The sequence below is a fragment of the Carlito syrichta genome, unplaced genomic scaffold (genome assembly GCF_000164805.1).
Source record: "Carlito syrichta isolate Samal-C Ts95f unplaced genomic scaffold, Tarsius_syrichta-2.0.1 Scaffold271701, whole genome shotgun sequence".
Taxonomy (NCBI): Eukaryota; Metazoa; Chordata; class Mammalia; order Primates; family Tarsiidae; genus Carlito; species Carlito syrichta.
Genome location: NW_007215797.1, coordinates 344,617 through 367,731, shown reverse-complemented (window position 1 = coordinate 367,731; position 23,115 = coordinate 344,617). Strand labels below are relative to the sequence as shown.

General features: G+C 37.8%; 1 protein-coding gene across 4 annotated transcripts in view; it reads left to right on the top strand.

The window, feature by feature from the left end:
* ARHGAP21 (Rho GTPase activating protein 21) overlaps nucleotides 1-23,115 on the top strand; it is an 81,705-nt gene that overhangs the window by 50,588 nt on the left and 8,002 nt on the right. Inside the window, exons 19-26 of one of the 4 annotated variants that reach the window (XR_503940.2) lie at nucleotides 159-232; nucleotides 310-399; nucleotides 3,031-3,156; nucleotides 3,337-3,378; nucleotides 3,700-3,805; nucleotides 4,551-4,824; nucleotides 5,719-5,750; nucleotides 9,027-9,069. Coding sequence is in view for 3 of the 4 variants with exons in the window: in XM_008052304.1 (XP_008050495.1) it covers nucleotides 159-232; nucleotides 310-399; nucleotides 3,031-3,156; nucleotides 3,337-3,378; nucleotides 3,700-3,805; nucleotides 5,719-5,750; nucleotides 9,027-10,721 (2,165 nt within the window). In the remaining variant the exon portion in view is untranslated. Of the gene's footprint in view, nucleotides 1-158; nucleotides 233-309; nucleotides 400-3,030; nucleotides 3,157-3,336; nucleotides 3,379-3,699; nucleotides 3,806-4,550; nucleotides 4,825-5,718; nucleotides 5,751-9,026; nucleotides 11,512-23,115 lie in introns of those variants that run through there. The other 3 variants (XM_008052304.1, XM_008052303.2, XM_008052305.2) reach the window with 3 other exon arrangements.

Below are 23,115 nucleotides of genomic sequence, written 5' to 3'. Positions count from 1 at the left end.
AAATTTTACAAATTTACATATTAAAGACTGTTTAGGAATCATATATATATATGATTTTTTTTTTAAATTGTGGTTTAGAGTTGAACTTTAAAGAAACACTAGATTACAATTCATCTAAGCAATTTAAGAGAAATTTATTTTACTCTTGTTGTTGTCAGATAAATATGCCGATTTTATTGAAGCCAATCGTAAAGAAGATCCCCTAGACCGTCTGAAAACATTAAAAAGACTAGTAGGTATTATTTTATATTTTTGAAGGTACAACTAAAATTCAGCATTTCAATCCATCATGAAAATAATATGTTTCAGATCCGTGATTTGCCTGAACATCATTATGAAACCCTTAAGTTTCTTTCGGCTCATCTGAAGACAGTGGCAGAAAATTCAGAAAAAAATAAGGTATGTAAAATGCATATTGAAGAAATGTACTATCAGTGGCTTTAGTTTAAAAGATATGCTTCATTATTTCATGCCAAATAGTTAAAAATAGGATTATAATTCAACAAAAGCTCTAAAATACATCAGACTGGCTTTTTCTTGATTTAAGATGTCTGTTTATACTTATTTGCTTAAGTCAACATGTTGTAGTCTTAATTTTTTTTGATCAGTCACTGATGATTGTTGCCTAAATCATTGGAGGTTGAAAAATGATGATTTTCTAACTCAAAGGCATTACTTCTTAATGAAAGTCATTTTGGTTCCTGGAGAGAAAAATAAAAGAATACTACAAGCTCAGGAATACCACTGATATCCCTTTCCTAAGACTGATTCCTGCTTAAAGTAGAGAAAAATTCATCCACTTACATCAATTTAGTGGCTGTTCACGTTCTGGAAGACAGTTGCCCACAGTTACAATAAGGCTAGGTTACAAGAACAGGTCAATCCCTATTGCCTGCAAATTGAGAAAATTATAGAAGTGTTATAATTTCCCTTAGATGCTCAATTTCGTCAATAAGGATAGGGTTACAGAAAAATTTAAATTAAAAAAAGGAGAAAAAGAAATGAAAGGCTTTTTTACTGTACCGTTTTGAGAAGTTCGTATAGTAGGAGCCAAAAAGTTCAATACAATGCTAGCTGAAATATTTTCTAATTTATTATTTTAATATTTTCTGAAGTCTGTTACATCATCCATCATCAGTTTTGTGGGTTTTAGTAGGAGTTACTGGGAAAATAGTGTTTTATAAAAGTCTAATTAATTTAGAAAGCACTGAACTAATCTTCGACGGATTTCTTTACTGTAGAACTTTTTAGAGTCTTTAATATATTAATACTGAATCTTGAAGAAAAGGATATGGTGTTTCATTTTCTAGACTTTTCCTGCCACATTTTGTTGAGCATCTTTTAAGAAATATAGAATTTGTTTTAATAAGCTATAACAGTGACTTATGCCTGTAATCCCAGTACTTTGGGAGGCAGAGGCGAGAGGATTATCTGAGTACAGGGGCTCGAGATCAGCCTAGGCAACATGGTGAGACCTCATCTCTACAATAAATCACAAAAATTAGCTGAGTGTGGTAGCGTACACCTGTGGTTCCAGCCGCTTGGAAGACTGAGGCAGAAGAATCACCTGAGCCCAGCAGGTCGAGGCTGCAGTGACCGTGAGCATGCCACTACACTCCAGCCTGGGCAACAGTAAAACTACTACTCAAAAAATAAATAAGGAAATAAACTGTATACTACTTATTTTGTTAGTTTTATGTAGGAACCAGCTAAAACTGTATACCCAGGTCATGAATATTACTGCGTGTACATATAAATATGAACGTATATTCTCATTAGCCTAAAAAACAAATGAAATCATGGCAAGAATCTAGTAAAACTTTTACATAACACCTTTGAGGTGATGAACTTCTATTTTTCTAGCAGCCGTTACCAGCACAGACATAAGAATAAGATGACTGCATGCTCTAAAGAGAGACTAAAACCATGTCTAATCTGTGGGTCTTTGTATGCAATCTAAGAAAGCCCTTCCCATGCAGTCATAGTTTCTTTCTACAAAGCCGACTCTCTGGGGAAATCCTGACTTCAAGCACACTTTCTCCCTATCCTCTGCAGTGAACATGGTGTTTTATGCCAGTTAGCATGCTAGATGCAAGCAATTACTTCAGAAGGCGAGGAGGGGAGTTGTACATTTGTCATTTTGTACTATACCCAAAAGATGTGTGTATAAGTGTGTGTGTGTGCACACATGCACACAGACAGCTCACAACATAGTCTAATACTTAGTTCCCCTAAACGGTTTAGTTTTTTTTTTTTTTTTCCAATTTGGCTTCTTGAGTTCTGTGATGATTTTTCTTTTACCTTCTGGTATATACTGAAGATGGTTAAGGAAAAGTTGTGTAACATTTTGATCAAATCCTAAATTTCAAGTATTATACTGTACACTATAAGATATAACAAAGGATTCATACCTTTGATAATCTCATAATTAAACAAGGAATACAAATATCATGGAAATGAGTGTACATACACATAAGCATGCAATATTGAGGCATTCAGATTGCAGTGAGGCTAAGCAAAGTGCTTCAGAAGATATGGTTGAAGAAAAAATTGGTCAACAATATTTCCAGACATTGGGATTTTACATATCAGTGATTTTGATGTACTACCAGGCATTCTGGATCCTTTCATGTATCTTTAAGCACTTTTCCACTTTTCAGTTCTCAGGGGGAAGGGATTTCTCTATTCTTTTCAAATTTTTTTCTTTTGATTTTTGTCACTTAATCCAGCTCTGGTAATATGTTTTCAACCAAATCAATTGTTTTTAATAAAAGACTTTGTGGAAAAGATGAATGCCAGTTAGGTGTTGTACCTCTCTTTAAAACACGATAAAGAAGTTATGTACAGATTTGCTTATGAATATCTGAACTAGCAAACATTTTTAATCTGTGTCTGTCAACTATTCTTCTTCGAATTCTTTCTCATCAAAAGTACATTTCAGAAATAGAATGTGGAACCTACAATGGGAATTTTAGCCTATTTCCTTAAAAACAATTCTGATATTTGTCAGTATCATTTTTTTTATTTCAGATGGAGCCAAGAAATCTAGCAATAGTGTTTGGCCCAACTCTTGTACGAACATCAGAAGACAACATGACCCACATGGTGACTCACATGCCTGACCAGTACAAGATCGTGGAGACACTCATCCAGCACGTAAGTTCCGCTCTGCAAGAAAATGCGTTTCCACGAACAGCCAACATTTGGCAGGACAGAATTTGGTCATAATCATTTTTCCTAAGAAAATTACCTTTTTTCTGTACTATCCTCCAAGATATTGATATATTTAGGGACTTGTTTAATTTCTCTTTTCACCTTTTTTATTTTGAATTTTAGCATGACTGGTTTTTCACAGAAGAAGGGGCTGAAGAACCTCTTGTAAGTATTGTCACGTAGCCTTTGTACTTGGTATTTTCACTTGGGACACACGATCCTGATGCTACAACAATGTCAGCTTCCTGCTTTGTATGCTATTGTCCACTTTGCACCTTGGAAGCAGGTCTCTAGCTCAGTTTCTGATCTAATGAAAGTACAAGTAAGATGCTTACTTTGCAGTTAATTATGTGTAAACAATGTTTTAAAAAAAAAAAGCAGCACAGGTGTTCCATCCAGCAATGTGTCGTTTACTAAATGTTGTTTGAATTTTAAAGAAAGTATCTTTGAAGAGATGATGAAGAGATCTTTGTTTATTAACCATAGACAACAGTGCAGGAGGAAAACACAGTAGACTCCCAGCCAGTGCCAAACATAGATCATTTACTCACCAACATTGGAAGGACAGGAGTCTCTCCCGGAGATGTATCAGGTAACTCTTGCTGGGCGGTATTGATGTTTAGGCTAGAAGCTACATTTTTATAACCTGAAAGAGCAAATCAGTCATAAGTAACAATTCACTATGATTTTCTCCTTTTCTTCTTTTTTTTCCTTTCTACTAATAAAAACCAATCTTCCTTTTCTGATTGATCTTCATTATCTTCCAGTGACTATAATGCCATTGGCAGTGCATGGAGTTGTAATGTTTGTCAGAATGGAAATACGAGGGAAATGAGCATGCAAACCACTGTTTTGTTCTTTCCTTTTTTTTTTTTTTAATTCACAGTTTCCATGTAATAGTCATCACAAGGTAAAACAGATATATGCTACTGAATATGTGGTTGCTGTGATGGCAGAAAGTATGATCTAGACTGTATGAGTAGTTCTGAGTCTTGAGCTAGAAATTCTGTTTAAAAGCAGCAAGTTAAGTATGTTGAACTGCTAATGGGCACCATTTTCATATAAACACGGTATATTATTTGTCACTACAGATGTCACAGTAAAAGTCACTCTATTTGACATTTATTTTCTTCTGTTTCCTCTTGCCACCCTACTGCTTGGTTAAGTATTAGTTTTTACAGGCTCATTTGATGAAAATTTTCTCCTGCCAAACTGTTGCACTAATCTAGCATGTTGTTTTACACAATGTTCTCCCTTTGTCTCTAGTTCTTGTTTTAGTCCTAAAGGGTTTTTTCAGCACTTACTGACACAGGCAAATCTATACTGATGTTGAACAGGCGAAGTGGGAGGAGTCTATCACACGGTAATGTCACTAGTGGATTCTGTGATGTCCCTGATGGACAGCTGGAACTGTAGGAAGAAGGAGGATTGTTGTCCACACTGTAGCTGCCTTGTCTGCAGAAATCCCCGATTCTTGTAAATGCAAACATAGTTGATCTGTGGTGTAAAGTTTCTCTTAAGATTATTGTAAACAGATCAATACTACTTTCTTAAAAGTTTTTCTGCTGTTTCTTGTTATTTCTGAAGCAGACCCTGAGGAGAAATAGCATGGTATGGTCTACCAGTTCTTAAAGTCATAAAGCATTTAGCCATGTGTTAAAAGGGGCGTGGCACGGGGCTCAGCTCATTAATTCTGAAAATCAATTTCCCTAAAGTCAAAAGATACAATTTCAAAAACTGGGATTATCCTGAATAATGCTAGCCCCTTCCTACCCTCTTTATAATTGTATAATCTGAGTTTTTGCCAGACAGTTAAATTATGGTCTCCATTTTTCCATTTCCATAATAGCACTTGTTGGTAGATAATTACAAACTGGTAGCAGTTTCACCAAAGTAGTCAAAAGGATCCCTGTCTGCACTGCTACGAAACTGGGGTCCGAAGCACAAAGATAAACATTATTTAATATAAAACCAGTTACTTGGAAGCAGGGTTATCCTAATGCCTCTTTTGCATCCATACACATCCGGTGTATGCTTATAAAACTCAAGTCTGACAAAAATCAACATCAATACACCAATGAATGTCTCAATTTGTAACTAGGGCAGCCAACAAGCTTAAAAGTTCTACATTGTGTATCAGTTTCAGATACAGGATGTGGTACATAATAAAATTCTTGCAAGGTCTTCAAGCTTCTATATTACTAGGCTTAACATTTAGAAAATTGAATAAACACTAGTATTTCTGTTTTTGTTTAGAACAGGGCTCCTTTGCCATTCCTATCATTGAGCTGGTTCTGCCTACAATTCACAGCATCCTTTCATGGCGGTGGCTTTCTGTGGTGCAGCTTGCATCTTTGTGAGCTCTGACTATCCACTGTGTTCTATTGTTTTGAGTTTTGCTTTCACATTTTGTTCTGTGCCTGTCTTATCCATAAGTTTTGCATTGTTTGTTGAAAGCAGTAAAGATTGACTAATACTGACCATATTTTCTTTAACTTCTCACAGATTCAGCTACTAGTGACTCAACAAAATCTAAGGTAAATTCTTTTGTGTATATTTGAAAATACTTTAGGAGGGAATTGTTTTTTAGCCAATTGTTATCACTAATATACAAATGCATTCCTGTCTGTGTCTGATGAGACAGAGCAACAACTTCTAATAAATTTGAAAATCAATCAGTTCCTAAAATAGAATATGATAGAATACTGGATTGTGAGATGAAGCATTCTCATGGTGTAGCCTAGCATAATACAAAGAACTAAGCTTTTTTTCTCAATCATTAATATGAATATTAGGTCCTACAAAGTGAGAGAATAATAGAATGGACCCCTGTGCACTCATTCTCCATCTTCAGTTATTAGCCCATCCTGTTTCTTCTGCATGTCACCCCCTTTCCTCCTCTGGGTCTATCGTCACACAAATCTCAACCGTCAGGTTATTTTACCTGTATGTATTTCAGAAATATCATAGACTTTCGTTGTACATTTGATAGAATGTATATATTCTTGCATTGTTTTCAGCAAAATCACTGGTTTTGTTGTTTTAATGTTTTTATACAATTTTGTTCCATTAACAGCAACATCAAATTACGTAACTTTTTGAATAGTTTGTAGGAACTTTTTATAGTTCTTAGAAAGTTTGTCGATGGCTGAAACACTAGCAACTAGAATTAACAATAAACTTGTTAAAACATTGTTATATCTTCTAATGAGACATGAATTTTCATATTATGTTTAAGTATTATAAGAGGAGTATATATAATTCTTACAAAAAAATATTATGTCACTATCACGTATGATTTTTTACTTTTTTTGCTCCAATTTTTTATTTTGAAGATTTTTAAACCTACAGAAAAGTTGTCAGAGTAATAGCACACAAATGTTTTACCCTAGATTTACCAGTTGGTAAATTCTCTCTATATATGTATATTTGTTTATGTATATTTACACATTTCTTTCTGAATCATTTGAGAGTTACTTGTAGGTATAATACTACCTCTAAATACTTTAGTGTGTATTACCTGAGAACAAAGTCATTTTCCTATATAATTATCATACACAGGAAACGAACATAAGTATGATACATTATAATCTAATGTGTAATTTTTACACGTTTTCCAATTGTCCCAATAATGTATATTTGGTTTTTATTTCTTACACAGGATGCAGTCAAGGATCATTCCTCGCACTTAATTGTCAAGTCTTGTTAGATTTTTAAAATCTAAATCAGATTCTCAACCTCTTTTGGCAGACGATTTTAAATTAGAAAGACCTGTTTGAAATTCCTGGCTTCCTTCTCACTAGATGCATGTTTCTTAACCTACTACTACAGCAGTCTCTTCATCTTAATTATAGTGTTGTTGTACCTTACCTGTAACATAATGGACATACCAAATGGTATCACTACTTAAAACAGTTTCTCAACTGTACAAAAGCAATTTTTCCCACCATATATATGATCACATATGATGAAACAGAATTTAAAGAGAACCTTAAGGAAATTTTAAAGACGATAACCTAAATTGCTTCTCACCACAAAACTGAAATGTTTAAAAGTGATTAACTTGCTCAGCATCATACCCAGCAAGCTAGAGAATGAATATCAGATCTTTGAATTCAGAGCTCAGTCATAACTATTATCCCCTACAGAATGTGGGAATACATGCATAACCATTAGAAATGTACTGGATCATTATTAAATTTTTTATAACTTAAAAAAACAAGGGATTCTTTTCATCTGAGCTTATTTTGATGGGTTCTTTTTTTTTTTTTTTTGAGTTGAAGTCTTACTCTGTCACCCAGGCTGGCGTGCAAGTGGCAGTGGCATGCTCATGGCCAACCTGCTGGGCTCAGGCAATCCTTCTGCCTCCCAAGTACCTGGAAATATAGGCACTCTACCATGCCCGGCTAATTTTTTGATTTATTGTAGAGATGAGGTCTCTTCAAGTTGCCCAAGCTGGTCTCAAACCCCTGGGCTTAGGCAATTCTCTCACTTTGGCCTCTAGTGGCTCAAGATTACAGGTTTGAGTCACTATACCCGGCCCCGGTGGATTTTTTTTTTATACAACAGCCTAATTTTTTTTACTTTATTTTTTAAGACTTCAGTATAACAATTTATCTTGTCTAAGATTTTTATGGCAATAGAGAAATATACTTGCTGCTTCTGTTACTCAGCATACATCCTGCCTGCACACTTGTCTTAAATACTGTGTAGTAAACACATGTACTCTGGCTGGAATGCAATGACACACAGCCACCGCAGTCTCGCCTGCTGGGCTCAGGCCATCTTTCTGGCTCAGCGTTCCAAGTAGCTAGATCTACAGGCATGTGCCACTACACCTGGCTAATTTTTTAATTTATTGTAGAGATGAGGTCTCACCTTGTTACCAGGTTTGTCTCGAACCCCTGGGCTGAGACAATGCTCTCACCTCTACCTCCCGAAGTGCTGAGATTACAGGCGTGGGCCACCCATGCCTGGCCACCAATAAATATTTATTGACCCTCCCTTTTACCATTACTTAGCATACAGACATCATGAAGAAATTAATAGTTGTAATCAAGAACTTATTACACAGAGCAAACAAAACTAGTCGCCTATAATGAAGAACCTATTATATATAGCAAAGAACTTGACCAATAACAGTGTACTGAAGTGTTTCTATGGTAAGGATTTAATTGACCCTTTGTTATTTGAATTTTCTAATTCTACGATTGCCTTGAGATAAATGAAGACATTACCAACCTGATTTACCTAAGGCAAAAATCCCTGGAGATCCAACCTCACTGAACTAACAGAAGACCAGAGTTCCTTGATCTTAATGAGCTCATCTGATTAGCATCTGTATCATATGGTGTCCGTAATTACAAAATTGGAGTTGGTCATAAAATGTGAATAACCTGTGTCAGAATATTGTATAACCTGTCTTAAGCTTACATCCCAAATGAAGACTATCTGAGCATTGCAGAAAGAGGGAAAGTCAGTAGTTTCAGGGAAATTAGTAAGAATCAGACAGCTAGACGACACTAAGCACACAATATTTCCATGAAAACAGATGTATAAGAGCTGTGACTTGGAAAATAAATAGTTCCTGTGTGACTTAGCAAGTAAATGCCACCAGGTAAGAAACTAGGCTAGTTAAATAAAAGTTTGTCTTTGGTACAAGGTAAAAGGAGGGTGAGAAAATCTATTGATACTCTGCTGGTGCTTTAAAGCTTTCATAGACTTAATTCAGTAAGAAATATTCGGGGAAAAGCATTTCAAAAAATGAACTTGACAATGTTATGTTCACGGTCTCCTTTCTCTTCGCTTTGCAGGGTTCTTGGGGATCTGGAAGGGATCAGTATAGCAGGGAGCTGCTTGTGTCCTCCATCTTTGCAGCCGCCAGTCGCAAGAGGAAAAAGCCAAAAGAGAAAGCACAGCCTAGCAGCTCGGAAGATGAATTGGACAATGTATTTTTTAAGAAGGAAAACATGGAACAGTGTCACAATGATATTAAAGGAGAGTCCAAGAAAGAAAGTGAGACATTGGGCAGGAAACAAAGGATCACCTCTGCCAAAGAAAATACTTCTAGGAAAGACCCCAGTGCGGCAAAAGATGAAAAGATGTCATTGCGAAAAGAGAGCACACCCTCCGAAGAACCCTCTCCACCACACAGTACAAAACTCAGCAAGTCACCAACTCTCAGCTGTCGCTTCACCATCCTGAAAGAGAGCCCCAGGTCACTTTTGACACAGAAGTCCTCTCATTTTGAAGAGACAGGGTCTGACTCTGGCACTTTGCTTAGCATGTCTTCCCAGGCTTCTCTGGCAAGGTTCTCCATGAAGAAATCAACCAGTCCAGAGACTAAACACAGTGAGTTTTTGGCCAATGTCAGCACCATCACCTCAGATTATTCCACAACATCATCTGCTACATACCTGACCAGCCTTGACTCCAGTCGCCTGAGCCCCGAGGTGCAGTCGGTGGCAGAGAGCAAGGGAGACGAGGCTGATGATGAGAGAAGCGAACTGATCAGCGAAGGGCGGCCTGTGGAAACCGACAGCGAGAGCGAGTTTCCTGTCTTCCCCACAGTTCTGACTTCAGAGAGGCTTTTCCGAGGAAAACTGCAAGATATCAGTAAGACAAGCCGGAGAAATTCTGAAGGAAGTGAAGTGAGTTGTACCGAAGGAAGTTTAACACCAAGTTTGGATAGCCGGAGACAACTTTTTAGTTCCCATAAACTTATTGAATGTGATACACTATCCAGAAAAAAATCTGCTCGATTCAAGTCAGACAGTGGGAGCCTAGGAGATGCTAAAACTGAGAAAGAAACACCTTCAATAACTAAAGTGTTTGATGTCATGAAAAAAGGAAAATCAACTGGGAGTTTACAGACATCAACCAGAAGTGACTCGGAAAAGCAGGAACCCACTTGGAAAACGAAAATAGCAGATCGGTTAAAACTGAGACCCAGAGCACCTGCAGATGATATGTTTGGAGTAGGAAATCAAAAAACCAATGCTGAGACTGCTAAAAGGAAAAACATCAAACGCAGACACACACTAGGAGGACACAGAGATGCTACTGAAATCAGTGTTCTGAATTTTTGGAAAGTGCATGAACAGGGTGGGGAGAGAGAATCTGAACTTTCTGCTGTGAATCGGTTAAAACCAAAATGCTCAGCCCAGGACCTCTCGATCTCAGACTGGCTCGCCAGGGAACGCCTACGCACCAGTACCTCTGACCTTAGCAGAGGCGACACCGGAGACCCCCAGCCAGAAAATCCTAGTTCACTAGAGGCATCCACAACTGATACACCTTTGTCTTTTCAGTCTGACACAGGCAGTTCTTCCAGTACCTTGGCTTCAACGAGCAGGCACCTTCTTTCCATACCACCACAGTCCCCTGACCAAATAAACGGAGAAAGCTTCCAGAACATGAGCCAAAATGCTAGTTCTGCAGCTAATGCTCAACCTCATAAACTGTCTGAAACCCCAGGCAATAAAGCACAGTTTCATCCCTGTCTTTAAACTGGAGGTATGTCCACTCTAGCAAATAAAAAGCTACTGTTACACGTTCTAGTAACTCTGTAAATATTTTCTTGTACCAGAATTGTTATTATGCAGCCTTCATTTGGGCTGGTTTCATCATTTTGCACTGTGAAATAGCTTTACAGTGCATTACTACAGCCAGAAGAACATATATATATATTTAAAAATATATTGGATAGTTGTATACAAATGAGCAAGGTATTTGTTACAACTTACTACATAGCATAATACCCAAAATCACTGAAGAAAATCGCTGGCATTAGTGTGCAGCAAATTTGTTCTTTTGGTTTCATCACTAACAAAAGTGCCTCATCATAAAAGTACATTTGGTCTTTAGGGTGCCATATTGTTAAAATTAGATAACATAACATTGAATAAATGAATGCATTTTATTGGTAACAAATTTCATTACATTTACCAGTTTTAACACAGGTGGATACAGAACTTCCATTCTTTAGTCATTCCAGGTGGATCTGAGTTTTATAGTCAAACTTTTAATACTGTTTTTGAGTTTTGTGTGACTTGAATTTTTAATCTTTCTGTAAAATACGTAACTTAAATGAACATATTAAATATGTATCTTTTCTTCAGATACCAGATTTGATATAAATGTTGTAACATAGGTGTGTAGATAGTGGATCCTGGATGGAACTGGCTTCTTTATGGAGAAGATTATAATTCTGCATGAGGACTAATGAATCCAAACCTGTGTCATGCCTGTGTGCATACCCAATTAAACACTGGAAATAAAAATTGTTTTGGTGACTTTTGCATGGCTTGAAACTTACTCTAATACATTTTTAGACATTGCTGCTTTATAACTACCTTTTATGAGTAATTGTTCCTGACTTTGAAAAATTACCTACTATGTTTAGACATCCCATCATTCTTGTTTGCCTCGACAGGCAGGGATCTCTTACAATGCTTACCTTAGCCTAACCTCATGCCTGTGCAAAGTTAATATTTAACTTCAAAGTAATGTATGTTGCTGGCCCTTTTTTGAAGGGCACTGAGTAAAAAGAACATGAGTTTGGGAGTCAGTCAGACTCTAGACTTCATAGATATGTAGACGTAGACAAATTATTTAATTTACCTGAATCTGTTTCTTCATACAAGCAATGACGGTAATACTACCTATTACAAAGATGGTTATTAGATTTAAATGAGATACTATTCTAAATATTGTGCCTACCACACGCTAGTTGCAAAATAGATTAAAGCTATTCTTAGAAATTATGGTTACAAAAATCTCAGAATATTAAGACTGAGATTAATATTCAGCCCTATTATACTAATAAGGCTGAGATTTGAAAAATCATTCTAGACTCTGTCAGACCTGATAATGTTTTTATAAAAACATTTTGAAGTTTCCCTTTACTTTCATGAAATGAAGTTCATGACATACCTAGATATAAATATTCAATATATTAGAAAATATAGAGTATAATTCCCCATTACAATAGAAAAGAGAAATAAAAGGAAAGTGGTTTAGAATAAAATAATATTTCAGTATGCAAATGCTGAGGTACAACTACAGTAGAAAAATATAATGAAGAAATCAGTTGTTTGCACCAGTGTGCATAATCACTAATAATGCAATCGCTACAAATGGAGATGGTGTCATGAATAGTTTGCTGGTAGTGACGTGATTTTCTTAAACAGAACTTGACTGTTGGTCAAGTTTTCAACAAACCAAACTGTACTTTTTGCTTAATTTACATGGCAGATGCATTCATGAAAAACTCAGTGTATTATTAAGACCACCAAAAATATCCTTTATTTATATGTTTAAAATGTTAGGTTCAAGGTTCAATTTTATTTCTGTTGTTCTTGTGCTGAAGCTTATTATTATTATTATTATTATTTTTGCTGCCTTTGGAATTAATTTGCTGTGAATCTTTTACCTTCTTGAGATAACTGCATAGATAATTGATTTTTACTTTATATTTATGTATGTATTTTTTTGGAGTCTTACTCTGTCGCCCAGGCTGGAGTGCAGTGGCACGCTCACAGGCACTGCAGCCTCGACCTGCTGGGCTCAGGTGATCCTTCCGCCTCAACCTTCCAAGTAGTTGGAACCACAGGCGTGTGCCACCACGCCCAGTTGTTTTGTTTTATTTTTTGACTTATTGTAGAGATGAAGTCTCGCCAAGTTGCCCAGGCTGGTCTCAAACCCGTGGGATCAGGCAATCCTCTCACCTTGACCTCCCAAAGTGCTGGGATTATAGGTATGAGCCACTGTACCCATCCTGATTTTTATTTGATTTTTAGTCATGTTTCTACATTTTAAGGCTATATGGTATATTTTTATTATTCACTTCAAAACATTTTGTAGTTTCTATTTTGGTTTTTTCTTTAACCTGTGAGTTATTTAGAAATGTATTGCTTAATTTGCAGACATTTGAAAACTTTCCAATTACATTCTTGACTAGCATGATTCCACATGATCATTAAACATACTCATAGTTTTCATAGACATTTGGAATTAATTGAGATAGCCATTCCGACCCAGCCTCTGGTCAGTTTTGAGACTGTTCCATGTCCAAGTGAAAATACTATGTACTCTGTCATTACTGGGTACTTCGTTAGTTTAAGTTTATTAATCATGTTTTCTGGATCTCCTATATACTTTCTGCTTTCTTATCTGGCTCTTATCCGTTCCTAAAAGGTGATAGTGGTATGTTTTGATTATAGATTTGTGTATCCCTTTTATGTTTGTAAGTTTTTTCTTTATATGTTTTAAAGTTAGTAAACTTAAGCGATATACATCTTAATGGTGGATTGACCCTACTGTCCTCGTGCAGTCGTCCTCATTGTCTCTACTAAAGCGTCTTAAAGTTTTTTTATATGATATTAATGTAGCTCTGTCAGTTACTTTTGGTTAATACTGGCATAATACATCTTTTCCTTCATTTAATTTTAATCCCTTTGTAGTTCTCTCTTCCAGGCCTTATCTCTCTTTTCTCTGCAACCTCACCAACATCTGTTGTTTCTTAACATTTTAAAATAGCCAATGTGACTGGTGAGATGGTATCTCATTGTGGTTTTCATTTACATTTCTCTAATTAGTTGAGCATTTTTTCACGTTTGTTGGTCCACTTCTGTCTTCTTTTGAAATATGTCTGTTCATGTCTTTTGCCCACATTGTCATAGAATTGTTCCTTGTCAATATTTTTTAAGTTGGGGGTAGTATTCTGTGGCCAAGGCTGGAGTGCAGTGGTACGATCATGGCTCACTGCAGCCTTGACCTCCTGGGTTCAGGCAATCATTCTGCCTCAGCCTCCCGAGTAGCTGGGACTACAGGTATGCACCACCATACCCAACTAATTTTTTTATATTTTGTAGAGACGAAGCCTTGCTATGTTGCCTATGTTGGTCTCAAGCTCCTGGGCTCAAGCAGTCCTCCCACCTTGGCCTTCCAAAGTACTGGAATTACAGGCATGAGCCACCACAGCTAGCTTCTTATCAATTTGTTTAAGTTCCTTATAGGTTCTGGATATAAATCCATTGTCAGATACATAGTTTTCAAATATTTTCTCCCATTCTGTACATTGTCTGTTTACTCTTTTGATAGTTTTCTTTTGCTGTGTAGAAGCCCTTTTGTTTAATTAGGTCCCACGTGTCAATTTTGGTTTGTGATGTATTTGCTTTAGAGGACTTGGTCATAAATTTGTTGCCTAGATCAATGTTAAGAATGTTACCAGCCAGGCTCAGTGGCTCAACCTGTAATCCCTCACCTTTGGGAGGCTGAGGTGAGTGGATTGCCTGAGCCCATGGGTTCAAGACCCGCCTGGACAACTTGGCGAGACCTCATCTCTAAAATAAATCAAAAATTAGCCGGGCGTGGTAGCGCGCGCCTGTAGTTCCAGCTACTTGGAAGGCTGAGGCGGAAGGATCGCTGGAGCCCAGCAGGTCAAGGCTGTGGTGGCTGGGAGCATGCCACTGCACACCAGTCTGGGCGACAGAGTGAGACTCCAACTCAAAAAAAAAAAAAAGAGTTACCTAGGCTTTCTTACAGGGTTTTTATATTTTGAGATCTTACCTTTAAATCTTTAATCTATCTTGAGTTAATTTTTGTATAAGATAATGTCCTCCTTTATTCTTCTATGTATAGTTAGCCAGTTTTCCCAGTACCATTTGTTGAATAGGGTTTTTTTTTTTCCCTCAGTGTTTATTTGTGTCAGCTTTTCAAAGATAAGTTGGTTGTAGGTAAGCAGCTTTATGCTCTATTCCATTTGTTTGTGTTTAGGATCATGCTGTTTTGTTTACTGTAGCTTTGTTTCATAAAAGTTTTAAGACTAGTAATGTGATGCCTCCAGCTTTGTTCATTTTGCTTAGGACTGCTTTGGCTATTCAGGATCTTTTTTGCTTCCATATGAATTTCAGTATTTTTCTTCCTAGATCTGTGCAAAATGATATTGATAGTTTGTTTGGGATTGCATTGAATCTGTAGATTGGTTTGGGTAGTATGGACATCTTAACAATATTGAGTCTTCCAATCCAGGTGCATGGAATGTATTTCCACTTGTTCTGCATCATCTTTCATTTCTTTCACCAGTGTTTTGTAGTTCTCATTGTAGAGATCTTTCACCTCCTTGATTAGATGTATTTTGAAGCATATTTGTGTGTGTGTGTGTGTGTGTGTGTGTGTGTGTGTGTGTGTGTGTGTGGCTGTTACAAATGAGATTGTGTTCTTGATTTGATTATCAAGAATACGTTTCTGTGTAGAAATGCTACTGACTTTTGAACATTGATTTTATATTCTGAGACTTTACTAAAGTAATTTATCAGATCTAGGTGTCTTTGGGTAGAATCTTTATGATTATCTAGATATGGAATCACGTCATCTACAAAAAGAGAGAATTTGACTTCCTTTTTTCTATTTGGCTACTTTTTATCTCCTCCTGCTTGCTTGTTCTGACTGGGACTTCCAGTACTATGTTAAATAGGAATGATAAGAATGGGCATCATTGTCTTGTTCCAATTCTTTGGGGGAATGCTTCTAACTTCTGTCCATTCAGCATGATGTTGGCTGTGAGGCTGTCATAGCTATGCTTCTTCAGTGCCTATATGGTTGGGGTTTTTTATCATTAAAGGATATTGAATTTTATCCCATGCTTTTTCTGCATCTATTGAGATGATCATGTGGTTTTTGTTTTTAATTCTGTATATGTGGTGGATAACATGTATTGATTTGCATATTTTGTACCATTCTGGGAATAGAGCTCACCTGATTATAGTGAATAATAATAATTATTATTATTATTATTTTAGTTTGGGTCTGATTCTGTCGCCCAGGCTGGAGTGCGGAAGCATGATCTTGGCTTCCCACAGCCTCAAACTTCTAGGCTCAGGCAATCCTTCTACCTCAGCCTGCTGAGTAACTGGGACTACAGGTGTGCACCATACCTGGGTTTTTTTTGGGGGGGTGGGGGTAGAGACAAGGCCTTGTTATGCTGCCAAGGCTGGTCTCACATTCCTAGGCTCAAGCAATCCTCTCACCTCAGCCTCTCAAAGTGCTGGGATAACAGCCGTGACCCACCATGCCTGACCTGAATGAACTTTTGATGTGCTGTTGGATGTGGTTTGCCAGTATTTTGTTAAGGATTTTTGCATCTATGGTCATCAGGAATATGGGCCTGTGGTTGTCTTTCTTTATTGTGTCTTTGCCAGATGTTGGTATCAGGATGATATTGATGTCACAGAATGAGTTAGGAAGGAGTCCCTCTTCCTCAATTGTTTTGAATAGTTTCAGGAGGATTGGTTCCAGCTCTTTGTATGTCTGGTGCAATTCAGCTATAAATCCATCTGGTGCAGGACTTTTTTTGGTAGGTAGGTCTTTTATTACCAATTCAACTTCATGGATCATTATTGGCCTGTTAAGGGATTTAATTTTTTTATGTCTCAATCTTGAAGGATTGTGTGTTTCCAGGAATATATCCATTTCCTCTACATTTTCTAGGTTACATGTGCTGATTCTTATAGTAATCTTGGAGAGTCTTTTTTGTATTTCTGTGGGATCGTTTGTAGTACTGCCTTTTTCATTTATGGTTGTACTTATTGGGAATCTCCTCTCCTCTCCCTCTCATTATCTGAGCAGCAGTTTATCCTTTCAAATAACTTTTTGTTTAGTTGATCTTTTATATGTCCCCTCCCCCTTAGTTTTCAATTTCATTTAATTGTGCTCTGATTTTGGTTATTTCTTTTCTTCTACTAGCTTGGGGTTTAGTTTGCTCTTGTTTTAGTTCCCTTAGGTGTGAGGCATTAGGTTGACTTTTTTTTTTTTTTTAATCTTTCTATTTTCTTGCTGTGGACATTTTGTGCTATAAACTCCTCTCACCACTGATTTTTCAGCATTCCAGAGTTTTTGGTATGTTGTGTCTTTATTTTCATTTGTTTCAAAGAATTTATTTATCTCCTGATTGTGTTATTTACTCCAAAATCGTTCAGAAGAAAGTTGTTTAGTTTCCATATATTTGAAGGTTTCTCTTGGTGTTGATTTCTCCTTTTATTCTGTTGTAGTCACAGAAGATGCTTGCTATGGTTTTGATTTTGGGGGGAGGGATTTATTAAGACTTTATGACTGAGCATGTGATCAATCTTAGAATATGTCTATGTGTGGATGGGAAGAATGTATATTTTGTGGTTACTGCATTAAGTATTCTGTAGATGTCTATTAGGTCCAACTGATCGAGTGTCAAATTTAAGTCCAGAATTTCTGTGGAGGTTTTCTGCTTCAATCTGTCTATGGCTGTTAGTGGGGTGTTGAAGTCCTTCTCTGTTATTGTGTGGCTAAGTCTTCTGTTACGTCTGGTGGTAATTGTTTGATAAATCTGGGTCCTCCAAAGTTGGGTGCATATATATTTAGGATCGTTAAGACTTCTTCTTGTTGGATTGAGTCCTCTATCATTGTATCATGCCCTTCATTGTCCTGTTTTACTCTGTTGGTTTAAAATCTTTTATTTTATGCAAGAAAAGCATCTCCTGCTAATTTTTGTTGCCCCTTTGCATGGTAGATCTTTTTCCATCCCTTTACCTTGAGCATATGGGTGTTGTTAGAAGTGAGGTAGGTCTCCTGAAGACAGCAGAAGGATGAGTCTTTTTAACCCAGTTTGCCACTTTATGTCTTTTAGTGGGGTATTTAGGCCTTCGACGTTCGATGTTGTTATTGATATTTGGGGTTTTGTTCTTGTCATAGTGTTGTTAGCTAGTCGCTTTTTAGTCTCAGTTGTGTGGTTGGTTTATATGGTCTGTGTGCTATGTCCTTACGTGAGCTATTATGTTAAGCTGTATTGTTCTTTCATTTCCATGTTTAGAACTCCCTTGTGCATCTCCTACAGGGCCAGTCTGGTGATGAAAAATTCCCTTAGCGATTCCTTGTCTGGGAAAGACTATTTTTCTTACATTTATGAAGCTTAGTTTGGTAGAATAAGACATTCTTGGATGACTTTTTATTATTATTATGAATAAAAAAAGGTACCCAATCTCTTCTGGCTCGTAAAGTTTCTGCTGAGAGGTCTGTTGTTAGTCTGATGGTTCCCCTTGGTAGGTGGCCTGGCCCGTTTCTCTAGCTGCCTTTACAATTTTTCCTTTCGCATCGACCTTGGATAATCTGATGACTGTGTGCATTGGGGATGGTCATCTCATAGAGTGTTTCACAGAAGTTCTCTGAACTTTTTTTTTTTTTAATCTGAGTGTCTATCTCTTTAGCAAAATTGGTAGAGAAGTTTTTTTGGTAGTGAAGATTGGTAGTGAACTTTTTTTTGGATTATGTTCAAATACTTTTTCCAAGTTGTTTACATTCTCTTCTAATCTTTCAGGAATGCCAAGCAGTCGTAGATTTGGTTTCTACAGAATCCCATATGTCTCAAAAACTTTGTTTATTTAAAAAAAAAAAATTCTGACTTGGTTGATTCAAAGGATGATTAGTCTTCATGCTCTGAAATTCTTGTACTTGGTCTTGTCTTTGTGAAGACTTGTGACTGAATTTTGAAATTCCTAACATGAATTCTTCAATTCCAGAAGTTCAGTTTGGTTCTTTCTTGGAATAGTCATGTCAACTTTCAATTTGTGGTTCCTTTTTCGTGGCTTCTTTGTTTTGGGTTTCCATTGTCTCTTAGATATGAGTTTCTTTGCCATCCACATGTTGCATTCTATGTCACTACAGAGAATTCATCTGGTTAGGACCCATTGCTTGGGAGCTGATGCAATTGTCGGGGGACGGGCAACAAAACACTGGCTTTTTTGTATTGCTGGAGTTATTTGCTGGGTCCTTTCCATCTGAGGGAATTGGTGCTGCTGCTGCTTTTTCTTTCTTTCTTTGACTTTCCCATCATTGGGATAGAACTTTTGGTCTTTTCCATCTTTTTTCCTTGTGGGTATGGCTTAGTTTCCATCATGGACTATTGGCTGGCTTCATTTATGGGTACTTTCAGAGGACCACTGCTCTGTACAAGTTCCTTCGTTGCAGATAGGATTGTGCAAAAACTGTCCTGGAAAAATCTTACTGTGGTGTGTTTTTTGTTAGGTGTTGTAGTTCAGGCAGAAGACCACCAAAGATGGTGGTTAAAAGGAAGAGCCGAAAGAGGCAGGAGTGACTGCAAAGGGCTTGCTGGCAAACTGGCAGTGAGCGCTCAGAGAAACCCTGGGCCTCACCGCAGTGTTCAGGCAGATGTGGGGACACCTTGTTGCAGACCTGAAGCAGATGATCCCCAACTGAGATGGGAAGTGGGTGAAGGGCTCACCAACAACTCACTGCTCCTGGGGACTGGCTGCAAAGTCTGTTGGAGGTGCACAAAAGCACATACCTCAACCTCTCCCTCCCTGGCCTGGGGGCAGCAGTGGGGCTGGGGGTGGGGAGTGCAGCAGCTGCAGTATCCTCAAGGAACTTACCAGCAACTTCTGGCACTTGGGCTCTCACAGGACACCAGGCCTCCCTCCTTGCCTGGCCCTAAGTTGCACAGGAACCAATGGCCCATGGGCTTGGACAATGGCTCTACACAGTCACCAGGCAGGTCTCTCTGTTATGGGGGTGGGGGGAGTCACAGAAGCTCTCCCCTGACTAGGATTACAAGGGTCCCTGGTGATGATGTGGGCTCCTGGGGGCCTCTCACTCAACCCCTTCATTGCTTGCAGGCTTCATTGGCCCCGGGCCCAGTACAACTCAGCAGGTTGCTTGGCCACCCTCTTCTCTGCTCTGATTCTCCAGCTTCTCTCGGGAGTCCCGGCATGCACTGTTAGACGACCTGCTTGGAGTTCTGATAATCACTTCACTGTGAGTGAGGCGCACACCAGCCGCTTCTAGTCAGCCATCTTGAACCAGAGCCTCCTTTTCTTAAGTGGTGTGATCTTACCCACATCATTCAGCAACTTACAGCTATCCAAACTACCTGCCCTCAGGCCATTTAAATTATTTTGGTCCCACTTCAATAAAACTATAAAGGTTAGAATAGCCTCCTCCCACAGATTCTCATTTTTGTTTACTTGCTAATCAAACTGCTTTCAGGATTTTCAAGTCTCATTTTAGAGGTGGCTTGTCCCACTGCTTTACTGAAAGAGGAGAGCCAGCATTTGTTTAGGGTTCATTCATTGAAACTCTTAATAAGAGCTTGCTAAGATGCAGATCCTGCCCTCTGAAGGACTTGACAGGTGAAAATATATGGAGATGTTAAAAATGTGTACTCCTTGATTTTTCTTTTTTGGAGAGACGAGGCCTTGCCAAGTTGCCCAGGCTGGTCTTGAACCTGCAGACTCAGGCAATCCACTCACCTCGGCCTCCCAAAGTGCTAGGATTACAGGCTGAACTACTGAGCCTGGTCTCCTTGATTTTTCGTAAGACCATATTCTTCAAGCCTGATTTTGAGTCTGCCTTGATGCCCCACCAGATGTTGACAATTCCAGGTTATAACTATGATTTGACCGTTAGGCAGGTCACTTTATTTCTCCAAGCTTATATGCATAAACAAGTGCATTAGACTGGATGCTTCTAAGGTAACTTCCCACACTGCCATTCCATGATTCTTCAGGAGACTGAAATGCTAGAACTCTAGATATGTCAATATTTCTTATTGAAAAATTATAAGAAAAAATATTGAAAATTACAGAGAATAATAATAACAGCCTGTTATTTACATCACCCATAGTTAACATGTTAGTATTTTGTAATAGTTGCTTCAGATCGCTGTAAACAAAGTAAATATTTATGGTAAATCTTTATACTACTTTGTTAGTCTTTCCAAGGACATTCCCTTCTGTCCCTTCCAGGAGGCACTATCATGAACACACCCTTCTGGTCCATATTTTACTCTTGTCATATACATATCCATAATCATTCGTGTGATATTTTTAACTTATGTAAGTTGTATCACAGTGTATTTATAACTGTAGCTTGTTTTTTGCAGTCAGCAATTTGTTTCTGTTGATACATATAGATCTGTTTATTTTCTCACTTTCTTGGGGATGGTCATGGTCATTGGAGTGGTTTCTTGTACATATCTCCTTGTGCACACACAACAGTGTCTGAAAAACTCGGAGTTCTGAGATATGCATATTTTCAACTTCAGTAGATTTTTGCCAAATTAATTTCCAAAGTCCAGCAGCAGTGAATGAGGATTCTCACCTCTTTACTTCCTCTGGGACACGAGGCTTTGACACAGTTTTAAATTTTGTTTTGTGTTTAAGACAAAATTGATAGATGTGAGATGTTATCTCTCTGTTTTGCATTTTCTACATTAGTAGGCAAGAGAGTAGTTTTCAGATGTTCACTGGCCATTCCAGTTTCCGTGACTGAATTGTGTTAAACTTGGATCATTTTTCTGTTACTTGTATTTTTCTCAAAGATCCCTGCATAATCTAGATACTGGTCTTGATTTCAAATAACTTCTATTGGTCGATAGTGGGGTTTTTTGTTTTGTTTTGTTTTGAGGGTGTTTCCTTGCATAGTTTCAAATTTTTTTATTTAACCAAATATATCAGCTTTTCTATGTGCATTTTGTGATCCACTTAGAAACACCTCCCTACCCACCAGGCATAAGCTATATTAATTTTCTAGTGGGCTTCAAATGTGATTTTCAATTGTCTCGAATTTATTTTGTGAATGGCGTGAGGTAGAATGGCAGCATATTTTTCCCCTAGGGTGATTATTGATGAGCTTTCTGCTACAGAATTTCAGATTCATGAATTAATATGTAAGACAATTCAGTGTCCCTGTTTGCTACATCACTGTAGCGAGGGTAAGAAATTATACAACACCAGTAGGGCTGCCTTAGCAGACTGATTTGTGTGACAGAACAGTAGGAGCTGGTTATAATACAGGCATCTCAGCTGGCTGCTCAGTGAGGAAGGCTAGAGAGGAGTCTTCTAGGGGAAGAACATCTGTTACATGGGTTTCCAGCATCCCTGTTAGGAGAGCTAAATGGAGAGCTAGGTCAGCATCTTGGAGTAAAAAGAAATACAGAGCGGGTAAAAGCTTAGTTGTGCCCAGCCAAGGAGAAGAGTGAGACATTATAGGATGTGCTTAAACCTTCCGATAGCCTAGCAGTTACAAAAGAAAAATATTGTTAATTGAAGATAACAGATTTATCGGTCATCCAGTTTGTTGACTGGGGGGCTTCTGGAGATGCCTTCTTGCAGACATAGAAAACAAAAGATGCCTTGAAACCTTTACTTTCTGAGAATAGAATAAAGATAACGGTTGTGAAAATCTCCCAACAGAGTAAAGCAAAAAAACAAGGTGTTATATGCTACATCGTCTAAATTTCATATGATTAGGCAGCATTAAATGTTGAGGCATGGATACACTTCCCATGTAGGTAAAATTACTGCTTGAGTTCTTGACTGCACTATATAAATACAGATAATTCTTTGGGTAATCTTGTAATGATATTCATAGTTTCATGGACTTAAATTTATAAATTAAAGTCATTTTCGACAGAATGTACATTTTAAAAATTTTTTCTTTTCTTTTCTTGAGTCAGGGTTTCACTTTGTTTTCCAGGCTGGAGTATGGTGGCATGATCATGGCTACCACAGCCTTGCCCTCCTGGGCTTAGGCAATCCTTCTGCCTCAACCTCCTGAGTAGCTGGGACTACAGGTGTGCACCACCACACCTGGCTATTTTTTTTACATTTTTTTGTGGAGATGAGGTCTTGCTATGTGTCTAGACTGATCTCAAACTCCTAGGCTCAAGCAATCCCTTGTCTCAGCCTCCCAAAGTGCTGGGATTACAGGCGTGAGCTACCATACACAGCCAAAATCTACATTTTCTACAGAAAAACCCAACAAATATTTGAAGATCTTTATCATGTCTCCCAAATCTTATCTTTTCCACTTAAAGCATTCCAAGTGCTTAACATGGTAGAATAAACAAAAGTT